General features: G+C 36.4%; 1 protein-coding gene across 1 annotated transcript; it reads right to left on the reverse strand.

The window, feature by feature from the left end:
* Positions 1-3154: 3154 nt before the first annotated feature.
* On the reverse strand, positions 3155-22547 carry LOC133881565 (probable protein S-acyltransferase 23). Its single transcript, XM_062320519.1, has 13 exons — positions 22099-22547; positions 21498-21638; positions 16083-16195; positions 12557-12636; positions 11495-11658; positions 9814-9952; positions 9625-9721; positions 6744-6801; positions 6242-6319; positions 6009-6107; positions 4781-4859; positions 4539-4687; positions 3155-3744 (listed from the first exon to the last, which is right to left on the reverse strand). The coding sequence occupies exons 1-13, from the start codon at positions 22330-22332 to the stop codon at positions 3556-3558; spliced, it is 1620 nt and encodes a 539-aa protein (XP_062176503.1). The 5' UTR covers positions 22333-22547; the 3' UTR covers positions 3155-3555.

Genomic DNA, 22547 nt, shown 5'->3' on the forward strand with positions numbered 1-22547 from the left:
TAGGAAGTATTATTAATCAAAGGGAGAGGATTTTCTCCTCAAGAATGATACGATGGATAAGAGGAGGACACTCATCCGTCCATACACAATTAATCTTCTGAACTAAAGCAATTTTGGCTAAACAATGGGATGCATTATTTGCAGTCCTACACATTGTTGAAATAAGAGCTTCGAGTCATTTACCAACTGACCAAAGCTTGTCCAACACGGTTTATCCTTGCGTAGAGCTTAAACGACTTGTAAGGAATCCCCTTCAAAAGTCACCCATCGAAATCCCAATCCATGACAGAACGAAACAGCCCTTCATGCACAGCTCTAGCTTCAGCCTGTGTGGGATTAGGAATATGGGTTCAATCCAAATGTTGGTTAGGATTATTACATCGGCATTGTGAGATAAAAATGTAATTCTTCACACTACTCAGTTAATATAACCGAATTTGCTTAAAAGATTGATATATTTTTACTATGAGTAATGCTATTTAGTAAATTTGTATATGTTTGTCATACAAATGGGATGATATAGTGAAAATTAGGCTTTTATTTTTTTACAAGTGTTGATCCAATGGCTAATTTTAATTATTACATCATTAAATTTTACAACAGATTTATAATAGTCTGCTAAATAGTATTACTCTTAAATGATAAGTGTTTTGAGTTGAACCAAATAAAACAAAAATAAATTCAAATGCATTTTTAGATAATTTAATACTGAAACTTCTTTTTGGTTTCTTGAAATTTCTTTTAAAATTTCTTAAAAAAATTTGTGACAGTTTCATCTAGACCAAAAACATTTCCGTAATTGTAATTAATAAAAATTGGTAAAAAGTAGAAAAAAATACCTTTAGCCATATGGAAAAAAGAAAAGATGGGTAATACCAATAACAATCTACTACTAGATGTGGTACCAAATTGGTTTATATGATAAGTAGAACTACTCTTCGCGCTATATTTTTACATTACCTTTATATTGGTTGAAGTCTCATGTTTTAAGTGGTTAACATATTTTTAATCCATTTTTCTAATATTTTTCTATTTTAGTACAAAAGAAGATATATATATATATATATATAAGAAAAAAAAAATCCCAAATTCCTTGTGGGAAATTTATAATCAAAATTTCTAAACAAGCTTTTTCATTATTATTTGTTAATTTTCTCTCTCACACCAAAAAAAAGAAAAGAAAGGGGGGGGGGGGGGGGGGGGGGGGGGTGGAAAACGAAAAGCCCCCTATGTCGAGTGTAGCTTTGAAAGGTTTTTATGGCTTTGCGTTCTAAAGCTATGCACCTTTGATTGATTTCAGTAAGATCATATCCATTTCAGTGTTCATATTAGATTTTACAAATCTAATGATGAATATATTGCCACGTTATTTAATTTTTTTTTTTTAAATGGTTGTAACACCGTGTAAATCATTTGACGTAACAAAAGAAAATCTAAATCATAAGGAACTTGATTGAAGCACATGTGATTAATCTTGGGCAGCAACAGGTTACTATCACTAATATGTATTGGACATGCACAAATGTATCAAACTTATAATGCACCTAAAAATTTCAACAAATATGTTGAAAAAAAAAAATTATAGGACATTATACATCACATATTATGTTGAAAATAAACGGTACACATAAATGCACCTTCTTGTCTTATTGTCTTAAATTCATGAAGGTTAAATATCCTTATGGAAAAGCAAGAGGCATTTCAACAGATTGCAAAATCATACCTTCTTTAATCTTTAAAAAAATAAGAAAATAAAAAGAAAATCCTGAAAACAGAATGCAAAATCATATATTTTTTAATCTAATGCACTGTTTGTTTGGGCGTAAAATATTTTCTAAAAAATATTTTTTGTATTTTTCGGTATTTGATACAACCAAAAATGATGGTCAACGGAAATCATTTCAGTTTGACCGTAAAAACCTATCTAATTTTTGGAAAATGAAAACTGTAAATCGTTTTCGAGATTAAACTCTTCATTCTTGCACGCACGTTTGTGAGAATTCGCAAACGCTTGGCATTAGAGTTTGTTGATAGCCCGAATCTACAGTCGAAGGTCCCCGAATTTTGGTATCCAATTGTAGGAATCCGGCAGCATATGTTGGATTCCGGCGATGGTCGCTAAAATTCCACCGGTGTCGGAATCTGGCAATTTGTGCCAGAATCCGGTGACAACCGGCAATCGTCGTCAGATTCCGACGGACCAGATTCCTGACAGTTTGGCAGGAATCTAGCCATTTGTAATGAAATCCCGCGACGTTCAACCACCGTTGCCGGATTCCGGCAAAACTGGGCGAAATATGACCAGTACGTCTGAAATCCGGCTGTAGCATAAAGTGTGCATTTAGAAATGTGAGAGTGAAATTATGTGTAGCTTTTCTCTTTAACTCATATGAGCATATGTTTACCTTCATATAATATTATAAATAATTACATCATGCAAAAAGCTTCATTAAATAACCCTCCGTAAGGAATTGTAACTAGTTCAATTTTTCAAATTATGTATTTTGTCAAGAGTAATGCTAAAAATCACTTTTTTTTTTTTTTTTTTTTTCATAGCTATCTCACAATGCTGACTAGCAATTCCAACCAACTCTTAAGATTTATTATTATAATTTTTTTTTAAACAATGATCGATCTAATGATTAATTAAAATTGGCGCATCAATACTGTAATAATTTAAGAATAAAAATGTAGTTTTAAGCATTTCTCTTTTGTCAAAGATAGGCTCTAACTATAAGTTAGTCATGTGTTCACGTAGCAGCTAGTTGTTCGACTAGTTCTCTTTTGGATATCTGTGCAGCCAAAATTAGCAAAACCAATCCAACTAAAACTTTAAAGATTACATTAGACCAAATCTAAGACTATCAATGCACAAATGGAATGGTTCTCTTTTGCCTATGAAAGCATTAACTTTCTTCTAGAATTTATACTCATTACGACTAATAGATTCTAGGCGTGACCTTGAGGTTTCTACTCCACCACAACTAAATTATTCATCCATCAACAGACAACAATATCATTTTCCCACACTTACCAAAGGAATTGTTCCTGGCCATATTTGGATAAAGGATTTAAAGAGACTGGTTAATGGGAATTGTTAAGCAATAATAGAAAATGAAAAAAATAATAATAATAATCATGTCTTCCGACCAAAGAAAGAAAAATGTCATGTTTTCTTGGTATCATAAGTATGATCTCAGACTTAAAAGCTACAACAGACTTTGGCAATGGATGAAGCTGTTCGTGAATGTAGAGAGAGAGAGAGCAACAAATGAACAGGAAAGCAGGTTCATCAGAGCCAGTTTCTTGGAATGTAAGTTAAACATAAAACAACAAAATAAAAAGTTCTCATTTCTTTTCTATCTAATTATATTCAATTGTACACATGGTAGTAAACTACAAATGATGAATGGTTTATATATAGCAATTATGGGACCTGTCATGGAACATGGTTGCAGCTATAGCAAGGGGGCGCCCAGGATCATCTACAACGAAGGACAGTAGGAAAACAAGACGCCAAGCTTAGCTGTAAACCTGCAGATCATGGCAATGGCTCTACCTAGCCACCTGCTGCAATGCAGGCCATGCAATTTCATTATCATCTGTGTAGCCCCGGATGAGAAAATCTGTACAATTTTTTTGCCACCCATGGTTATATGGATTATGAAACCGCCCATCTGGACCACGAAGATATCCATAACGAATGGCGTTTGCTAATTCATTTGTGGTGATATTTCGAGCAATCTGCATTATAAACATGAACACTTCATTAACTATTAACTACTACTAAGGATTTCTGAAGACTTACTAAAAACATCGTGATGGTATAGTATAATATTCATACTTAAATGAAAGATCAAGGTGAAACTTCTGAGAGTTAAAAGATATATTATTAGCATCTTAAATGTACAATTATATTAAATCTAGTTTTAATTGAATTATGCTTGTATATCAAAATAAATTTATGCATCTGTGTTCTATTGCCAAAGGATTTGAAGTTTTTTATATCTCCTTTGGTGGATCCAACGGTTAAGGATGATACATTATTTAGAACTCCAAAATGTAAGATAGACTTTATGAAGTTATATAAGTTCCAGAAAGTGCAGATTTTGTGACATAATTGCCCACACGTTAACTGCACCATCTAATACTAACATTATAATCCCAACAATTCTTAACAATTTCTTATTAATCCCTTTTTCTGTATGCTACACAATCAGCACCTGGCAATAATTCACCATCACAAGCTCAAGCTTATAATAATCATAGACAAAATGCTGTTTGATATAAGACGAATTCAAGATAATCCCATTCATTGAGAAAAAAAAAAGAAAAAAGAATTCAAGATAATCCCTAGTCCTACAAAATCTGTTTTGCTGAGGGTGCCCCAAGAATACTTCTCTTGTCTATCATCTAATTTACCAATCCAGGTTTTTTTATGGCAAGAGGTGGATCAAAGAGCATAGCTACATACATACATACATATACTTGCTGGCAGCAAACCTTAAATATTTAAATGTAAAAGTTTAGCTAATCACCTGCGAGGCCTGTGACGTGGTTAAAATAGTGGAGGCAAGCAGAATAATTAAGTCCACGAACAAAAAGGCAACAACACCAGGATGTTGAACTACAAAATGATGAACCCACGTTTCTTCGGTTGGCAAGGCTGGTGTTGATGTCCAAATCCCTGTGAAAAAATGAGGATCTTATCTAGTCCAGAACTGAAAAAGATAAACATATCATCAAAATGTATGGTCACTGCAACATCAAACCAACGTACTTTGGATTGCAACTGCTGCACTAAGGAATGACGTCAAAAATCCCATGCAGATAAAAACAAAGAAGTCCCATTTGTTCCTCTGCAAGAGGCATCATCACAATGACAGTGAAGCTGGTTAAAAGTATAAAGAGAAAGGAAAAAAACAAAAGCTCCAAATTTAGTAACAAAATCACACAGTTTTATTTATTTATTTATAGCATCTTGTACCATAGGGCTGTGCAACTTTTTGCATTTCCAACAACCAAACCGGTACCAACCAATACGGGTTTGCTTCCGATGGCAGGCAGAGTCGGGGTCAGATGTAGTTTAGGTTTTCCAACAAAAGTTGGAATCGGTGCTCGATAGCATTTTAGGTTTTTGACACGATCCGACTTTTTTTTTTTTCAAGTAAAACGATGTCGTTTTGTAATGTAAAGTTAGGGTTTAAGTTACTCATGCAACAGCATCGTTTTATGGGAGTATATAATCATATCACATCCATCTGAGTCCCAGAACTTCAGATCCTATTTTTTGTGCCATTTCTTCAATCTTCCAGACTTTCTCTTCATCTTTGTCTAATACGGCGTTGTTTGACCTTCGTCATTATCTACGTATGTCTAAACCTCTCTTTTTTTTGCATCTTCGTCTTCGTCTTTGTCACAGTTTGAGGTTGTGCTTTACTGCTTTCATCTCCCAGATTCATCTTCATCTTCGTCATCGTTTGAGATTGTGTTTTACTGCTTTCATCTCCCAGATTTGTCTTCGTCTGTTGAAGATGAAGAGATTTTCGTCCAACAAAGAACTTCTCTTCATCTTCAACTCTGATTTTTCAGATGCGGAGGCAGCTCGAGGCGCCTTGGAAATCACCTCCGTAGGAGCTGATGTCGGAGGTTTTCCGACGGTTCCAACTCCAGCGGAGGTGGAAGCTGGAAGAGGTGTTTCCAACTCCGTCAGAGTTGGTGCACAGCCCTATTTGTATTATTTGCTCAACAGAAAAATTAACGAAATGGAGGATGCAAACAAGAAATGTTTTGACAACCACCAAAAAGAAACAGCAGCACCAAAGTATGGAAATGAAATGATATAACAGCCCTCTAGTAGTTCATGAGATGATAAAAATTGCACTAGCAATGTCTTTATCCCACATATCTACCCATTTTATCAAGAAACAAAATTTTATGAATCCATCGAAAGGTTTCATCTTCCTTTTTTGACTTGGATGGAAATAGTAGTTAGTGCAACTTCTCACCTTCCCCACACAATTAGAAATCCACGGGCAGTGATGGTCGAACTGTTCCACGCATCTCTTACATATGGGACAGTGCTTAGATCGAACAGGTCTTACTATCTGAAAAGAAGGTATTTGAGAAAATTACTAAATATATTCAAGACAGCGTCTCAAGCACTAATATGCATTTAGGACATTAACAGCATGTCATCTATGAAAAAGTCTTGGAAGAGAAAAGGTTCAATAGAGTAAACCTTGCAGGTAGGGCATAGTTGAGACCAGTTTCCCGTCCACATAGAGGAACTGTTCAGATCAATATTCAACAAAAGATCCTGCAGATTACCAAAATATCACTTGGAAAAAAAGTTACATCTCTACAGTTACACAGCATAAAATAGAGTACAGCTTACACTTTTATGTATTATATATTTTAGTCGAATCATCATTTATTCTTTGATGTAGACAGAATGAATTGTATTACAGAGTGGATCTCTGCAAAATAATGGATTCAGATTTGGGTGGTGAACTATAGAATCAATAGGTTTTCAAATTGAATATATCTGACTAATTCTCTCATCGGATGAGAATCAAATCACCCATTACCCAATCTAGATCTGATCGGTTTACAGGCCTACCACCCATAATATAATCTACACAATTGGGCTATGAGGCAAGCCATTTTATTGAAAACAACTCTCACAGGCAACATCATGTAACTGCAAATGGCAACAGAAATTGCATATAAATAGTACACACCTCTGTATCTTTATGATAACCCACATCTCCCAGTCTTTTTAGATAACCTGGATCTTGACTGCATGCAATAATGAGAGAACATCATGTAACTTTCATAAACGTACAATGACAAGCTCAACATAGCAGCACACTTCTAGACATACAAAAACAAAATACAACATGTCTAGCAGCAACTCTATGAGATAACTAGCAAATGCCATAACTGTTAACAGTAAATTGCAAATGGCAACTCAAACAGGTACAATAGGAACACGTGAGCACAAACAACCTAATGGGTTACCTCCAGCAACCTTTACAGCATCTGCATAAATGTGAATGAATGGAACATAAACAAATGAATGTGGTATATCTTGTAAACTTTTAAGTGATGATCAGTGGACATTTGGAAGAACACATAGTGTTCTGTGGTGACAAAAAAAATCTTCTCAGTTTGATCTTAATGGTTCATTACAATCACTGTGGTACAAGGATCAAAGAAGTGCAGATTCACTTTTTGATGGCTCTCATCTGTTAAGAATTACTGCCATGCATCTGTTAAGATTAATTCTGATTGTTTAAGACTGGGAAGTTGAGGTCTGGTGATGCTCTCTTCAAACTTTTACTAGCGTGCGAGTGGGTAGTTTTGGGGAGGATACTAGAAATTGAAAGTTGAAAAGGAATCATAAGTTTGATGTTAAAACTTTTATTCTAAGTTGGTGGTTGACAGGTGGTCATTACCCATAAAAGCATCCTGAGTGTCAGATCTCCCATTAAGGTTTCACTCTTCACTAGGAACATGGCTTTAGGTAACACCTTGATGGCCAAATAAATTGTGTAAGCACTATGGATGTCAATGGGATAGGGTGGAGTAGATTTCTCCTTCATGACCCCCACCCTGCAGATTAGACACCCTTATCCATCCGCACGTCATACCAATGGCGTGACAAAAACTGTCCCCACCATCCCCACCAATAATTTTAATCCCACATCCCTGCACAGCCCCACCTCATTAAAGATGAATTTTAATTTCTTTTGTTTTGTTTCAAATCATTGAACTTTAATTCAAAAAATGAAAAATTCAAAGATAAGATTGAACAAAAATCCCAACTTGGAGAAATATATATATATATATATATACAAAATACATCGACATTTCAGTAAATATACTCGGTGGGTTGATGGGCATGGTGAACTTGGCCCCACCATTTGGTTAAATAAGATGTGCCCCAAATCCACCCCATCCCTGACCTACTGTGACTTCTATGTGGCACTGTAGGGCAGGTTAACAATTTAACCAGCCCAATTGCTATCCCTAATCTTTCCCTCTCAAAGTCCTTTTCCCCTCTACTATGTCAACAAATTACAGATGATGATCATGATGACACTACTAAAGATAACATTGACGATGACGTTGATGTTGATAAAAACAACAGAGATATTCTATCTTTTTCCTTATTCTGGAGGATCATTTGGTAAGTTTCATCAAGGTTCCTAGTACAGTTCTCAAGACAATTTGCACTAGCTTCAATTCTCCAATAGAGGCTTTTGGTAATAAAACTGGTCCATGGAAATCCACCCAGGACACAGCCACTGAAACATTGTGCAGGGCAGGCAGTTAGCCACTTTATAAGCCAAAATGGTCAAACATCCTCACTAACCAGCAGCAGTCCTCGGTCACCATTACACCGGTTTGACCCTCCAGTCTGTTCCAGTGTTGATAACATCAAGTTCAATCATTCTCACAGACAACAAATATATGTTAACATGGTAGCAGAATAAATACATGACTAGCCACAAATTGCATGCCAATAAACAGAACGTAAATATTTAAAATTAAAAACTTGAGGGGACAAGGAGTCAAGGACTCGGTCATAACTATAATTATTCAAAAATTAATTCCCTTCACCCTAAATCACCATTAAGAAAAAAGTTTAAAGATCCTCTGGAATGCCAAAAAAAAAAAAAGGAAAGAAAAAAAAAATGCTGGTTGAGTAGCAGTACCATATATTCAAATCTTTGTCCAGGTGCTTCAATTTTTTTATTAGTACATCCACACAATCATATCTCAGGCAAAGGCACAAAGTAAGTTCCTATCTTGTTTTTTAATAATATAAAAAATTATTAAGAAGCACAGAAAGAGGTGCAACTAGCGGTGTGCAGTTTGCCCACCCACTGCCTACTGGCCGCCACCACCGATAGCCGGAAGAAAATTAAGAGTTCTGACTTTGCCTCGGGTCAGAAGGTGGAAGGGATTGTAAAATGTCAGTTTTTCCAACCTAACAATGAATATAATTATAAAACGGCATGTCTTGTACCAACCAAAAACAATGCCGTTTTACAATTGGTATACATTCATCGCTTAGTTGAAACTCTATGCCCATAAGCCATTTCTTTCTCAAACGGCCCTTCCCTTCCTCTCCCACACTTAGTCCCACTCTCTTTGGAAGCTTCTTTGACTCTTCCCATCTCACAGCCGCGCCGCCTCATCTCACCGCTGCTCAAATATCACAATTCTCATTGCCGTCTGTCACTCTGTTTAATTGCTTTAGTTTTCCGTCTACCACCCGCCACCGCCACCAACTTGGCGGTGGCAGTGAATATCGAACACACCCTTCCGGCAGAAAAATTCAGTGCCGTTTCTGACTTTCCGACTTTGGCAGTGGCGGGGGGTGGAATACCCATTTCCACCACCGACTTCACCAACAATCAGCCCTAGGTGCAATACTACTATACAAGGAGGCACTTGTAATTTTTCTTACTTCCGTGAGATGCATATATCCAGTTTGACAAACAGGGGATCCACAAAATGGAAACAAATATGTCAAATTGTCAATAAGCATCCATTTATATCATACATAATGCAATAAAATTAAAATGGATTAATGACAGAACATGACAATACCTACACCTGTAGAACATAATCAGTGAACCAACTGCCACAGAAACAGCAGTCCATCCCCAGAGTCCAACAACAGCAGTAACCTTTGGAAGATTAGGAGCTAGCACGAGTAGCAAGAAGTCAGTCATAATTTACTTACAACATACCTCCATCTGCTATTGGAAGAAAAATCTACGACTGTAGCTCATTTACCCGCAAGAACTGAGTTGATGAAGAGAACCGTGAGAATGATTATTGTACAGAATAGAATAGGAGCATAACCTATATCTGCCATCTTTCCACTCCAAAATTTGCCAAACCAGTGGTTGCTGTGAGCACGCTGTGCATTAGACTGCACAGAAACCCAAAAGGGAAAAAAAAAAAAAAAAAGTCTATTATCAGATGCACCACATCATAAAATATGAAAAAATTTAAGACAACTGAGAGCAACCAAGTTTGGAATAGAGAAAACTCAATACATAAGTGAACCAAAAACAAGGAATTTTGACATTTTGTATGATTAGCAGGGAAGAACAAATATGTGTTTATAGTAACGGGGCACCAGTTCTCCCAGATAATCCTTAGGCATGTTGCTAATGTGAATCAAGATTTGCCTTCACAACCATTACCACATCAAGATTCGCCTTCACCTATATTTTTATTGTGAACCTTGAGCATTTTGCATATGCATTGCAAAGACACCCAAAGGAAAATCAGATTTTAAACCAAACCCACATGATGCAATGTTTTCTGCAGAACTATTTCTAATTGAAAATATAATCATAAATGAATCCATCTTTTCCTGTGAGAAAAGGAAAAATGGTGATACATAAAAATATATAAACCAAAATTTTTTTTTGATAAGTAATAATAGTCTTATTGAAAGCGTAAGGCGCCCCTCAGTACACTGGATGTATACAAAAGGAAACACCTAACTAAAAAGAGAAAAACGAACAATAAAATCAGCATAACTGACTGAAAGAGGGTACAAAAAGGCCATCGACCAATTATACAAAGTAAGCAAAAAAGACTCTAACACCTCCTCCAGGGAACCCTCCAAGTTTTCAAAACACCTTCGATTCCTTTCTTTCCACACGCACCAAAAAATGCAAATAGGAACCATCTTCCAAATTGTAGCACTCAGAGGTCTTCCCGACTTCCACCAGCCTGCCATTAGGTCTATCACTCTTCTAGGCATTACCCAAGAAATACCAAACCGAGAGAATATGTTCTTCCACAGAGCTGACGCCACGTCGCAATGTAGAAATACATATAAACCAAAATTCATATGTATATATATGAAATAAACAATGCTAAGGTGGTGTCCTATCAAATTTGATCAGGCATCACGCATGTTTACACTGATCAGTTTCTTATTGATACGCTTACATTGATCTAAAAGTAGCAAAAATCAAAATACTTTACAGTTTGCACAACTTATTATATGGTAACAGCAAATAACATTTGCATGTATAGGCCAATAAATCACATATTTTTAGTGGAAAAAGACGTTAATTTTATATTTTCAATGTTATTTCATTTCATATCTGTTCTCTTTAATCTATTAAATAGTTAAATTATTCAAAAAGCCTACAAAAGTGTACAAAAATTGGTGATTCACCATCATAGTTTATCCACACATAAACAAAACTTAAACAAAGAAAAAAAAAGACAACAGAAAAACAAATAGAGAAAGCCCATGTGAAGCCCCATTAGTTTTTTACCAAGCAAACTTCACATGAAATGATTTACTATATTGAAACATCTTCTGAGAAAACAACATTGTGCTAGCAAAACCTCATATCATCATGGTTGCTCAAATCTGCAACTCTTGTTTAGAATTCCTTTTTACATGAACATTAAACAAGGACAATACCAATACAAAGTTACGTACAAGGAAAAGAGCCACATGCCGATGACCTTTATCGGACGCGAGCTGAACAGGAGTAAATCCAGCATTATCTTTCACCATTAGTTCCTGTTTCGTGCCAGCATGTACAAGCACAGTGCATGCCTCCACATGTCCTCTTATTGCAGCCCAGTGCAAAGGTGTACAACCTTTCATAGGATATTCAACATCATCACATCTAGAGCATATATGAACACAATTACCAAAGCAAGCCACCATTTCTTTAAAAAAAGTCCTAGCCACCGGGATGTAGATCAAATTATAAAAGAAATTTGGTGTCATAATTGGAGTGTTTGTATTCATGCATTTAGTAATTCATTGGCCAAGTACATCTATTGCCAGAACTTCCTTACCTGAAGCGTAGAATTTTCATCATTTATGTGCATGTGTGAATCAATAAGCTAGAATAAAATAATATTCAATAATCCAGAACATTAAGGCTTAACCAGATTTTGGTCCCTATTCTCCACAGTGTTGAATTTTTTGTATTGCTTATTTTGTTTAAATGAAAATATTCTATTCATAAAATAAGGGGAAAAAGCTTTTATCTTTTCAAATTACAGTTCTATCATAATGTCATGGAATGGCATAACCCTATATGTGTTGGTAGTAACAAACTCAAAACAATAACTCATGTCGGCTTATCCCAAAAAAAAATAAGGTTAACTTATGGGGAGGCCCAATCAAAGGATCTCACAGTCAGGTGAGGCTAAGCATCTAAAATGATTGATTGCGCAGGGAAATTATATGCATTGTTATTTTATCCCAAAGAAGGGGAGATGGGGGTCTGCATAACTCAGTCCAATATTCCAAAAATTATATGATTTGAAGCGCAACCAAACTTAAATTATAAAATGTTCTTTTTATCCTTCTGAATATAAAGCATATCAATCTATAGCTGAAATATGACAGCATTATCAGGGAGTTCTTTGTCTCATCCTGTTGTATAATACGTGTAATCACATGATATTTTTTGGATTTTCACTGAAATATTAAATTAATCATTCAGAAATCATACAACCAATTCAGGAAGTCCAGTAAGCATACCTTCTTTATCTTGTCTCCCTTGGCATGCATCTCTAAATAGAAGTAATCTTATTGTATCCGCAAATCCTTTATATGCAGCCCTTGTTGAAAACATGAGAAGAATAAGGTTAGAAAAATCTTTATGTTACCAAATTACACACTACTGCTGCTCAAGACATCATAATTTAAATAATAAAGATCAACTGAGCCAAACATGATGTACCAGTCAAATGTGAAGCTCCCTTTAGTATTTCAAAAGGATCAAAACTTAATACATCTCAGTTTATATACTGACAAGTCTCACTCATTGATTATATACTCTCATTATTTGACTTCTATATGAAGAAGAAGAACTAGATAGGATAAATAATAAGTATTACTGTATTACATGCACAACAACTTCAACAAAAGAGGGAGAAGGAAAAAAAAAAGAAAAAGAACAAAGAATGCAGAAAATAAAAACCAGTTATTATACAAGGTAGACTACAACAGAGTTATGAAATATCCAGCATTCAAAGTGAACATGTATCTAAATATGCATAAAACCTCCATGAACATGTATCTAAATATGTGAAAATTGGCCTAACTTCAATATTCTTATGCAGTTATAACATAGTTATCCTTTAACGATCTAACAAGCTTTATTCCACATACTGCCACTAGTATTTTATTCTGAAATAATCAGTCAACAAAATATACTAAATACCCCATTCGTCCCACAATAGATGACATGCTTCTTTTTGGATTATCCCAAATATATAGAAGTTTCTAAAAGTGAAAGTTGACAGTTCTTCAAATTTCCCTATTACCCTCAATTTTTTTACAAAAAGCAAATAAGATTCTTATCAAAAGTCGTGCAACCTCAAATATTGAAGACATTTTAGAAAGATCACTACACTTTTAACTTTCTATTAATAATTGTGTCATTTTCCAAACACATCATCTGCATTGGTTTCGAGGAATTATTCAGTAGTTCAACAATTCTTTTGTGAGTGGCCAAGAATTGGTTTTAAAGAGAGCATTGTCCCTCTATAAATCAAAACCCGAGCCCAAGCCAAGGAGGATTTGGACCTGGTTGTCTAGTACAATAGCTAACCAACAACCCAATGGTTGGTTTGGTAAAGTTTTGAGAAGTGTTTTAAGTTTTGGGTTTCGAAAAGAATTTTGAAATTGGTGAAAATTGAAAAGTGTTTCAGTGGGAGCCACATTAAAAAAAGAGTTGTATATGGGGTCAACGAAAGAAAATTCATTGTGTAAAGTTTTGAAAAGCAAAAAAAACTGGTAAATGTTTAAAAATATAAAAGAAATAAAATAAAATAAAAATTGGGCCTACTGGAGCTAGCCTCCATGGGTGGTAGCCGCCACCCCTTTGGAGGCCGCTAGACAGATCGGCAGCCACTACAATGGCCACAATGAAGATCTGGTGGTGGCCACCACAGGACCACTAGACAATAGGTGGCCACCGCCAAGTAGCCAAATGGTTTAAGGGTCGCTAGACTGATCTTGTGGACATCACGGGGCCGCTAGACAGTTATGGCGTATATATATATATATATTTAACAACACAAGCTCTACCCCTAAAAAATGAACATGTGTTTAGCTATTTCTAAAAGTGTTTTATTTTCTAAAAAGAGTTCTGTGGTTTATTTTGAAATGTGTTATGGTGGTGAGGGTCACATCTGAAACCTGTTTGGATAGTTGATGTTTGAGAAGTATTTCCCACATTTGAAAAGCGAAAAGGGTTTTCTAGAAGTTTACCAAACACACTTTTTCAACTTACAGTTCTTTCAAGACACTAAAGATCTTCTTAATTTTCTAGTACACAAATAGGAATCACCAAATATTCTCTATCTTGAGCTGTGATTCAATAGATATACACAAACAAACGCTATAGATGTCTGTGTTTTGGGGTATGTGCGAACATGTATATATTATCGAAATCAAAAGTATTATTTACTAAGCAAAACTCAGCCAAGGATCTGATCCATGCATCCCACCCTCATGGAATTCGCAAGCTCAAGCATTTAAGAAGTTTACAACCCTTGTTTATGCTTCATCCATTCTTTTCCACTCTCTTTTTTATATCTAAGTTATACATGCACCTGATGGGTCTTGAACCCAAAACCATACTCTCCACCCATGTAAATCTTCTTGGGTTGCAGATCTATTATTTTCAGATAAAAATAATAAGTCCTATGTGCATGATTACGACTTGATTTGCTAGCACAATATCAAGAGTATCCAAACAATGTCTTACCTTCATCACAAGATTTCACTTAAGAAACAGGCAATTTTCACTGGAATAGTTAAATATTTAAAAGAGAAATTATAAGATTTGTTGCATGACCATCTCAAAACCCATTTACTTATCAAGTTATTAGTTTTTTCTTTTTTTTGATTGGTAAGTTACACATGTTCCTTGTGGTTTTTAGTTGTACCAAACTGATCCTCGGGGTATCAAAAGTATCTTAAAGAACCTTGAGTAAACTATTCGTCTAAAATGATCCATGCCGTTAACCATTTGATGAAAATCATTAAGTGCACACTTGGATCCACATCACAACCTATAGCCAATTGACATGTGGCATAGCTAATGATCTTCAATTGGTGAGGGCGCCCCACTTTTTTATTTTTAATTTGAAGGCAAAACTATAATTTTACAACAGATTGAATCATCAGCTATGCCACATGTCAATCGGTGATTAGTAATGACGTGAATCCACATGTGCATCTAACGGTTTCTGTCAAACAACTGACGGCAAGAACTATTTTGGACAAATAGCTTACTCCAAGGATCTTTTAAGATATTGATACCCTAGAGAACAATTTAGTATACCCACAAACCACAAAGACTAAATAAGTAACTTTCCCTTAAATCAAATAGAAAGTTGAACCGAACTCTATGCATACTACAAGCAAGAGGTGATGTATTGTGTAAAACAATACCCTGAAATGCTGCTGATTATCAGCTGGTGAATGTGCCTTTAAAGATATGGTTGTCCATGCACATAAAATTCATCGACTCTTCCCATTAAATTGTTGTTCCAGTTGTTAACAAATCACGAGTCAATCAGCTGTCCAATACCAGTTTGCACACAACTATAAGTGTATGCTGTGACTTATTACACGTTTACATCATATAACCAACACTTAATTTGCTACCCCCGTCATTTATTTAGATAAATTTCTTCTAAAAGTAGAAACTCACATACAAATTATCATATATGAGATCCACCATAAAAGATACATACTACAGAATTTGCAATAATGAGATTTGGACCCAATGGCAACTCCTCCCCTCTAAATAAGGGGTGAAGGCTGAGCTCACATGTTCAGTATTTTACAGGTATGCAAGTTCTATTTACCTATAAAGAAAAAGAGGAAAAAATAGTATAGAATTTACAAGATCAACAACCTGTGTTTTTCCTTCCCCCCCACCCAAACCCACACCAAAAGAAGAGAAAAAGTCAATGCGTGGTGTCAGTAAAGAAAATGCAAAGCTCATGTCCTCATCCATATATAGCAATTTTGTAGCTTATGGACATACCAATGAAGAGGACTCCTCCCCTCATTGTCAGGTGCATCGAAATCAGCTTGATACTTCGCAACAATGTGATTCAAGAAAGCTGTTTGTCCATATTGAGCAGCAACATGAACTGCCTGCATTAAACATGAAAGTATACAAATAACACACTATTGGAGAAAATATCAATTGTGTGCATGCAAATAAGAATTAAATCAGTTAAGCACTCACTTTAGAAAGAACTTGACATTAGTTGGTATTAAACTACTTTCAACCACAATAAGGATGTTAAGGAAGTTCCTACAAAGCTTATTGTTGATATATTTAGGGTTTATATTAGCATTCTAGATGATTTACGCAATAAATATGCCACCAACGGCTTAGGGTTGGTTTGGTAAAGTTTTAAGAAGTGTTTTGAAAAAGCTAAAAATTGAGAATTGGTTTGGCAGGGGCCATATTTGAAAAAAGTGCTGTATGTGGGGTCCACAAATAAAAATTTGTTTGGTAATTTTTGAAAAATAAAAATTGAAGAGTGTTCTCCCAAAATAAAAGAACAAAAAAAATAAAAAACCTATTGCAGTTTACAATTAATCCACAGAGGTGGCCACCTGGCAACAAATACCACAGTATCCGCGCCAGATGGTCCTAGCAGCCACCACAAGGCCGTTGGAAGTTCCTAACGGCCACTACGAGGCCATCAAAAGTGCATGGCGGCCACCGGGAGGCCGCTGGACATTCATGGTACTTATTTTTTGAGAATTGTTTTGTGTTTTATTTTTAGAAGTATTTTACGCCAACCACTTCCTCTTCGCCTCAGAAGATCTTTGATGGAGGGATAGTCGGGCCTTCCTCCCCTCCTAGAGGCTGCTCCAGTTCTTCACCAGTTGAGGGAAATGGTTATTCCCAATCTCGGAATTGGCCGATCGGTTTTGATCATAGTGGGGAGATTGTGGTTTGGGAGGAGGACGTTGATTTTTGGGATGTTTTACCTTTGGATTGAGCGTCAGAGGGTGCTTTTGAGGAGGAGGCGTTGGCAATTCGGGATGCCATGGAAGAAGAATTTCAACGTGACAAGATGATATCGCGCCAAAAGTCTAAAGGCAAGAGGGAGTTTCTGAATCTGCATACCTCTATCAACTATTGCGACGCTAAGCCTTCCGCTAGGAGTAGGAAAGGAAAGAACCTTATGTTGTAGAGTTGTATGCTTGGGTTGGTTTGTGGGTCGTTCCTCAGGCTTTTGGTTTTTGCTTGGGATCTTTTGAAGGTTGTTGTTCTTGGGTTGTTCCCTCTGTATTTTGGGTTTGCCTATTTTTCGGGCTCAAGGTTTTGGGGGTGTTTTCATGTTTTTTGGGTGGGGGTTTTTTTTGTAGTTTGGACTCTATGGGAGTATCTTCTGGATTTTGGGGTCTTTGGGTTTTGTGTGTGTAGGTCCTTGTGGGTTTTCTTCTGTGGGCTAGCTGGGTTGTTCCTGTGTATACTTCCTGTGTACTTATCAAAAAAAAAAAAAAAAAAGTATTTTACGAAAAGTTTTCAATTTTTTTAAAAAAGTTTTGTAGTTTGATTTGAAAAGTGTGGTAGTGGTGGGGACCACATTTGAAAATCCATTTGGATAACTTATATTTGAGAAGAATCTTTAGCATTTGAGAAGCAAAACCCCATTCTGAAAATTTTGCTAAACACACCCTAAGGTTTCTTACTCACTCAGATGATGGTTCTCAATATTAGTCACAACTGCAACCTTACCAGCTTTGTTAAATGGTACCTTTAGCATTTGCATATTTACATTAGGTTTTCTATTGGCAACTTTATATGGAAGATATTATGAATGTATTCCAGAACCCTCACACTAGAAGCAAAGTTTGAAAGAAGCTTTAACGCCACATTCATTGCTCTCATTCCAATGAAATCTGGGGTTGTCAATATTAAGGCTTTTCGACCTACTAACCTTGAGGGTGAAGTCTACAAAATCATTGCCAAGGTTCTCGTTAATAGGTTGAAAATGGTTGTGGAGAAGATTATCTCCTAGCCCTACAATGCGTTCATCAGGGGTAGGCAGATCTTAGATTCAGGTCTTATAGCTAATGAATGCCTAGATAGTAGGATCATAGCTAATGAATGCTTACGAACATGTCAATTGGGATTTTCTGTTGTTTGCTGAGAACGTACAATTTTGGGGAGAAATAGCGTAGTTGGATGGCGCATTGTATTTCTTCGGTGTGTTTTTTTGTTTTGGTGAATAGCACTCCAACGGGAATTGTTAGTTGCTCTTGTGGTTAAGACAAGGAGATGTTTTGTCTCCTTTGTTATTTGTCATCGTCATGGAAGCTTTAAGTAAAATGATCTCAACTACAATGAACAGAGGCTTTCTATATGGTTTTTCTGTGTGGTCTAGGAATCTTGGTGTGTTATGGGTCCATTAGGGAATAACCAGAAGTACTACAAGACGTGGGCTATGAGTCAATTGGTGACTCATCGGAAGGATGACTCCAGGATGTTCTAGAAGTTGTTGATCATTTACCTTTTTATCCTAGATTCTATTTTCTTGTTATTCCTAGCCGTTAGAGGAGAGAGAATGGGCGTCATTCTGTTGGATTGATTCCAACAGAATCACTTATATATAGAATGATCGATTAAGAGGCAAGGCAGAATTGAGATATTTGATTGTAAGCTTACCTTGAGAGTTTAGGGCCTCTCCAAGTGCTCTATTATCTTTTTAGTGAATTTCTACTGCATTTCCTCCACTCTCCTTGTCATTCTTTTATGCAAATCACCCGTTTCTTGGAAACCCACCACATGGTGCACTCAACATCTTCGACCTTTTATTTGCGGACGACACTTTGATATTCTGCGGGAGGAATTCAGATCATCTTCTCTACTTATGTGACATGTTCTTATGCGTTGACCTTGTATCCGGTTTGAAATTAACCTAAGCTAAATCTGAATTAATCTCTGTTGGCAATGTCAATAATGTTTGATGGTCTAGTTAGTATCCTGGGTTGTAGGGTTGCTTCCTTGCCTTTGAAATATCGTGGTCATCTGCTGGAAGCTTCATTTAAGGCCATATCTATTCGGGATTATTGAGAAGATCGAGCGTTGTTCAGCTAGCTAGAAGCGGATGTGCTTGTCTAAGGATGGGAGGATAACTCTAATTAAGAGCACATTATCCAATTTGCCTATTGTCTCTTTTTTCCCTACCTGCTAGTGTTGCCAATTGCATAGAAAAGTTACAATAGGATTTCTTATGAGGAGGGTTCAATGATGAAAATTCCACCTAGTTAGCTGGTCTAAGGTTTGTTCTCTGATCTCTGAAAGAGGGTTGGGGTCCGAAATTTACTTTTGTTCAATCGAGCTCTATTGTGAAAGTGACTATGGCGCTATGTTCATGAGAAAGATGCCTTGTGGAGGGTGGTAGTGGATTCTAAATAGGGTAGCTCATAGGATGGGTGGTGTCCAAATAAGGTTCACGAGTAGTATGGGGGTTATGGAAAAATATTAGGAGAGGCTGGAAGGAGTTTTCTAGTCATACGAGATTCAAGGTAGATGATGGTTCCAAAATTATATTTTAGCATGACGTGTGGTGCGGGATCAAGCCCTCAAAGTAGCTTTTTCGAATTTACTTAGTATTGCCTGTTTTAAGTACGTGATGCAGACTAGTTTATATGGAGACAAACTTAGTGGCATTGGAAAGCTTATTCAAAGGGCTACAAATTTGAATTTCACAAAAATTGCATAATTCCAACATTTACTATATCAAAATGTTTCTGGCGTTTTGTTTGCTGTAGGGTTTTATTTTTTTAATTATTTTTTTAGTGTTTCGACTTTAGGCTCTATATAAACCTGCTATGGATGGCCTTAGCTGCCAGTTATGTTGTGTTATCAATTTTCTATAAATAAGAATACTCCAGTGAGAGTTTTTCTTTAGTTTTCCTGTAATACATTGAATTTTCTAGGATTATGGAAGAGTTGTGATTTTTGTGATCATTTGTCTTTGCGACCCACTACATCACGTTGTATCAGTATGCTTCTGTGGCAAATCACTTAAAAAGTCTTCTAGTGGCTCTCAGCAGTGGAATGTTAACTTTATTAGAGCAAACGAGCAGCTCATGGCTGGGAGGTGAATTTAATTACCTCGTTCTTCAATTTATTTTACTCCATTTTGAGATCGTTAGTGCTCTATATAATATTATTCTCAATCATGTAGGGTTAGCTTGGGTTATGTCCAAAAGAGTAGCAGAATTTTTCGCTTGATGGAGAGGGCAATTGGGTAGTATTCAAAATGATGCAACGTAGAACATGGTTCCGCCATGCCTAAAGTGGTGTCTTTAAAAGGAAAGAAATGATCGAAATTTTGAAAACCGAAAGCGGACGATGGTGGAATTAAAGCCTTTTTTCTTCAAGACACTTTACTACTGGGCAGCTGCATTCACCTTAAATATTTCAGCTTTCATGTTTTTCTGGATCTTTTTTTTCTTTCCTTCTGGTTAGGTGTATCACTTGTATACTTCTGATATACTTGGGTTGCGCCTTTGCGCTTTTCAATGAAATTGCGTTTACTTATTTAGAAAAAGGCTTATAAGTTTTATTATCATTTGCATGAATAAATATTACCATAATTATGTTAAAACAACCATTACTTATTTACATATACAAAATAGACATTATTGGTAATATAGAAGTGGGGAAACAGACTTTACTGGAGAAAATACAGATTTTTCAATCATGTTCTTGAAAATATAGCAAGGAAAGTGTTTCCTGCTATATTTCCTCCAGTCAAGGCACCTCCTCGCATTACTTTCTTCGTCTGGACAGCAGCACTTGATAGAATTCTCACGATGGATATTCTTAGAAAGATAGGCTTCTCTTTAGTTAATTGGTGTTGTCTGTGTAAAAAGAATGAGGAAACGACCAATCACCTTCTTCTCCACTGCGAGTATACTTCGACTCTCTGGCAATTGATTCTTAATCTTTTTGGAGTCTCGTGGGTTATGTCTAGCAACATCCAAGAGCTCCTTCATTGCTAGATAGTACAAGGGAGGGGACATCCCAAAGAGGCATTCTGAAAAGTTATTCCAGCCCTCTTAATGTGGAGCATTTGGAGAGAAATAAATCGTTGTATTTTCGAGGATTGCAAGACAAACGTGCTCTTTTTAAAATCTTCTTTATTAAGATCTCTCTTGAGTTGGGTTCTTGTTAATGTTCCTAATTTTGTCTCTACAAATTTGGCTGATTTGATTTGCTTTTTACATTGTAGCAGCTTATAGGGTTAAGTCCCTATTGTATACTTTTCGTGTACGAGGGTTTAACCCCTTTTTTTCTCAATAAGATCTTAATTATTCATCAAAAAAAAATACATAGCCAAAATAGACAACTATAAATTCCAAAAGAAAAGTAATTTTTTTTAAAAAACAAAAAAAGGACCAAAAAAAATGAGAGTATTACCCGATACCCATTTACATCAACTGCTTCAACCCGAGCTCCATTCTGTAAGAGCACATCTGCGACAGCAATGGCTCCCCGAACCGCCACCCAATGCAGAGCCGTCTGTTGTATGTTGTCGGTCGCATTGACATCGCCCCCATGCTTCACCAACAAAAACAACAGCAAATCCAACAATGTCAAACCCCACCCACCCCAAAATCCAGCAATCCAATCCCCGAAGGATAACATTCACAAACATACATAACATATGCTTCATCAACCACCACAGATTTTTTTGATAAGTGAACTGAAGATATGTAATACGACTTCACTGAACCACCACAGATTACTCTGACGTAATTCTTTTTCTTTCTCTCTTGGCTTAGTGAAAGCCGAATTTAACTAAATTCAACAATCCCACCAGAGAATCCATCTCTTACACATATATGCACATGAAAAATCGTGTTTTTTCTTCATTTGTAATATGAATTCAGCTAAATTTGATACTAACCCACCACAGAATTCATCATTTCGGTAAATATTCACATCATACATACAAACATAGATTCATAAATAGACACATATACTGAGATACACATATGCACGAGTTCATCGAGAATACCTCAATGATGTACTGCACGATATCAGGGAAGTTGTTGAGAGCGGCCCATTGAATAGCGTGGTACCCATTCAAATCCGGTTGAGACAGAGACGCCCCGTCTTCTTCAACGAACTTCCTCAATTTCTGAAAATCCCCGTACGCGCAGGCGGAGAACACGTCGATCACAGCCGCCTCGCTAGGGCTTTGCTGGGATTTTGAGTCCGACGACACAACCTCAATCTCCGACGAAGCCATCTCGAGCTACCCCACATGCGCAGAAACCGTACGGAGAATTGGGCGGGTCTAGGGTTTATGCCCGATTGGGTTGACTGTTGAACAAAGTTGGAACTTGGAAGCTGCCGATCGAAGCCTCTTTGATATTGAAGCTTTATCTGGTGGGGTTGATATCGCAACTGCTTCTTCTACCTAATCAATTCATGCCATCTGAAAATGCATGAATGATGAATATG

The sequence above is a fragment of the Alnus glutinosa genome, chromosome 11 (assembly GCF_958979055.1).
Source record: "Alnus glutinosa chromosome 11, dhAlnGlut1.1, whole genome shotgun sequence".
Taxonomy (NCBI): domain Eukaryota; kingdom Viridiplantae; phylum Streptophyta; class Magnoliopsida; order Fagales; family Betulaceae; genus Alnus; species Alnus glutinosa.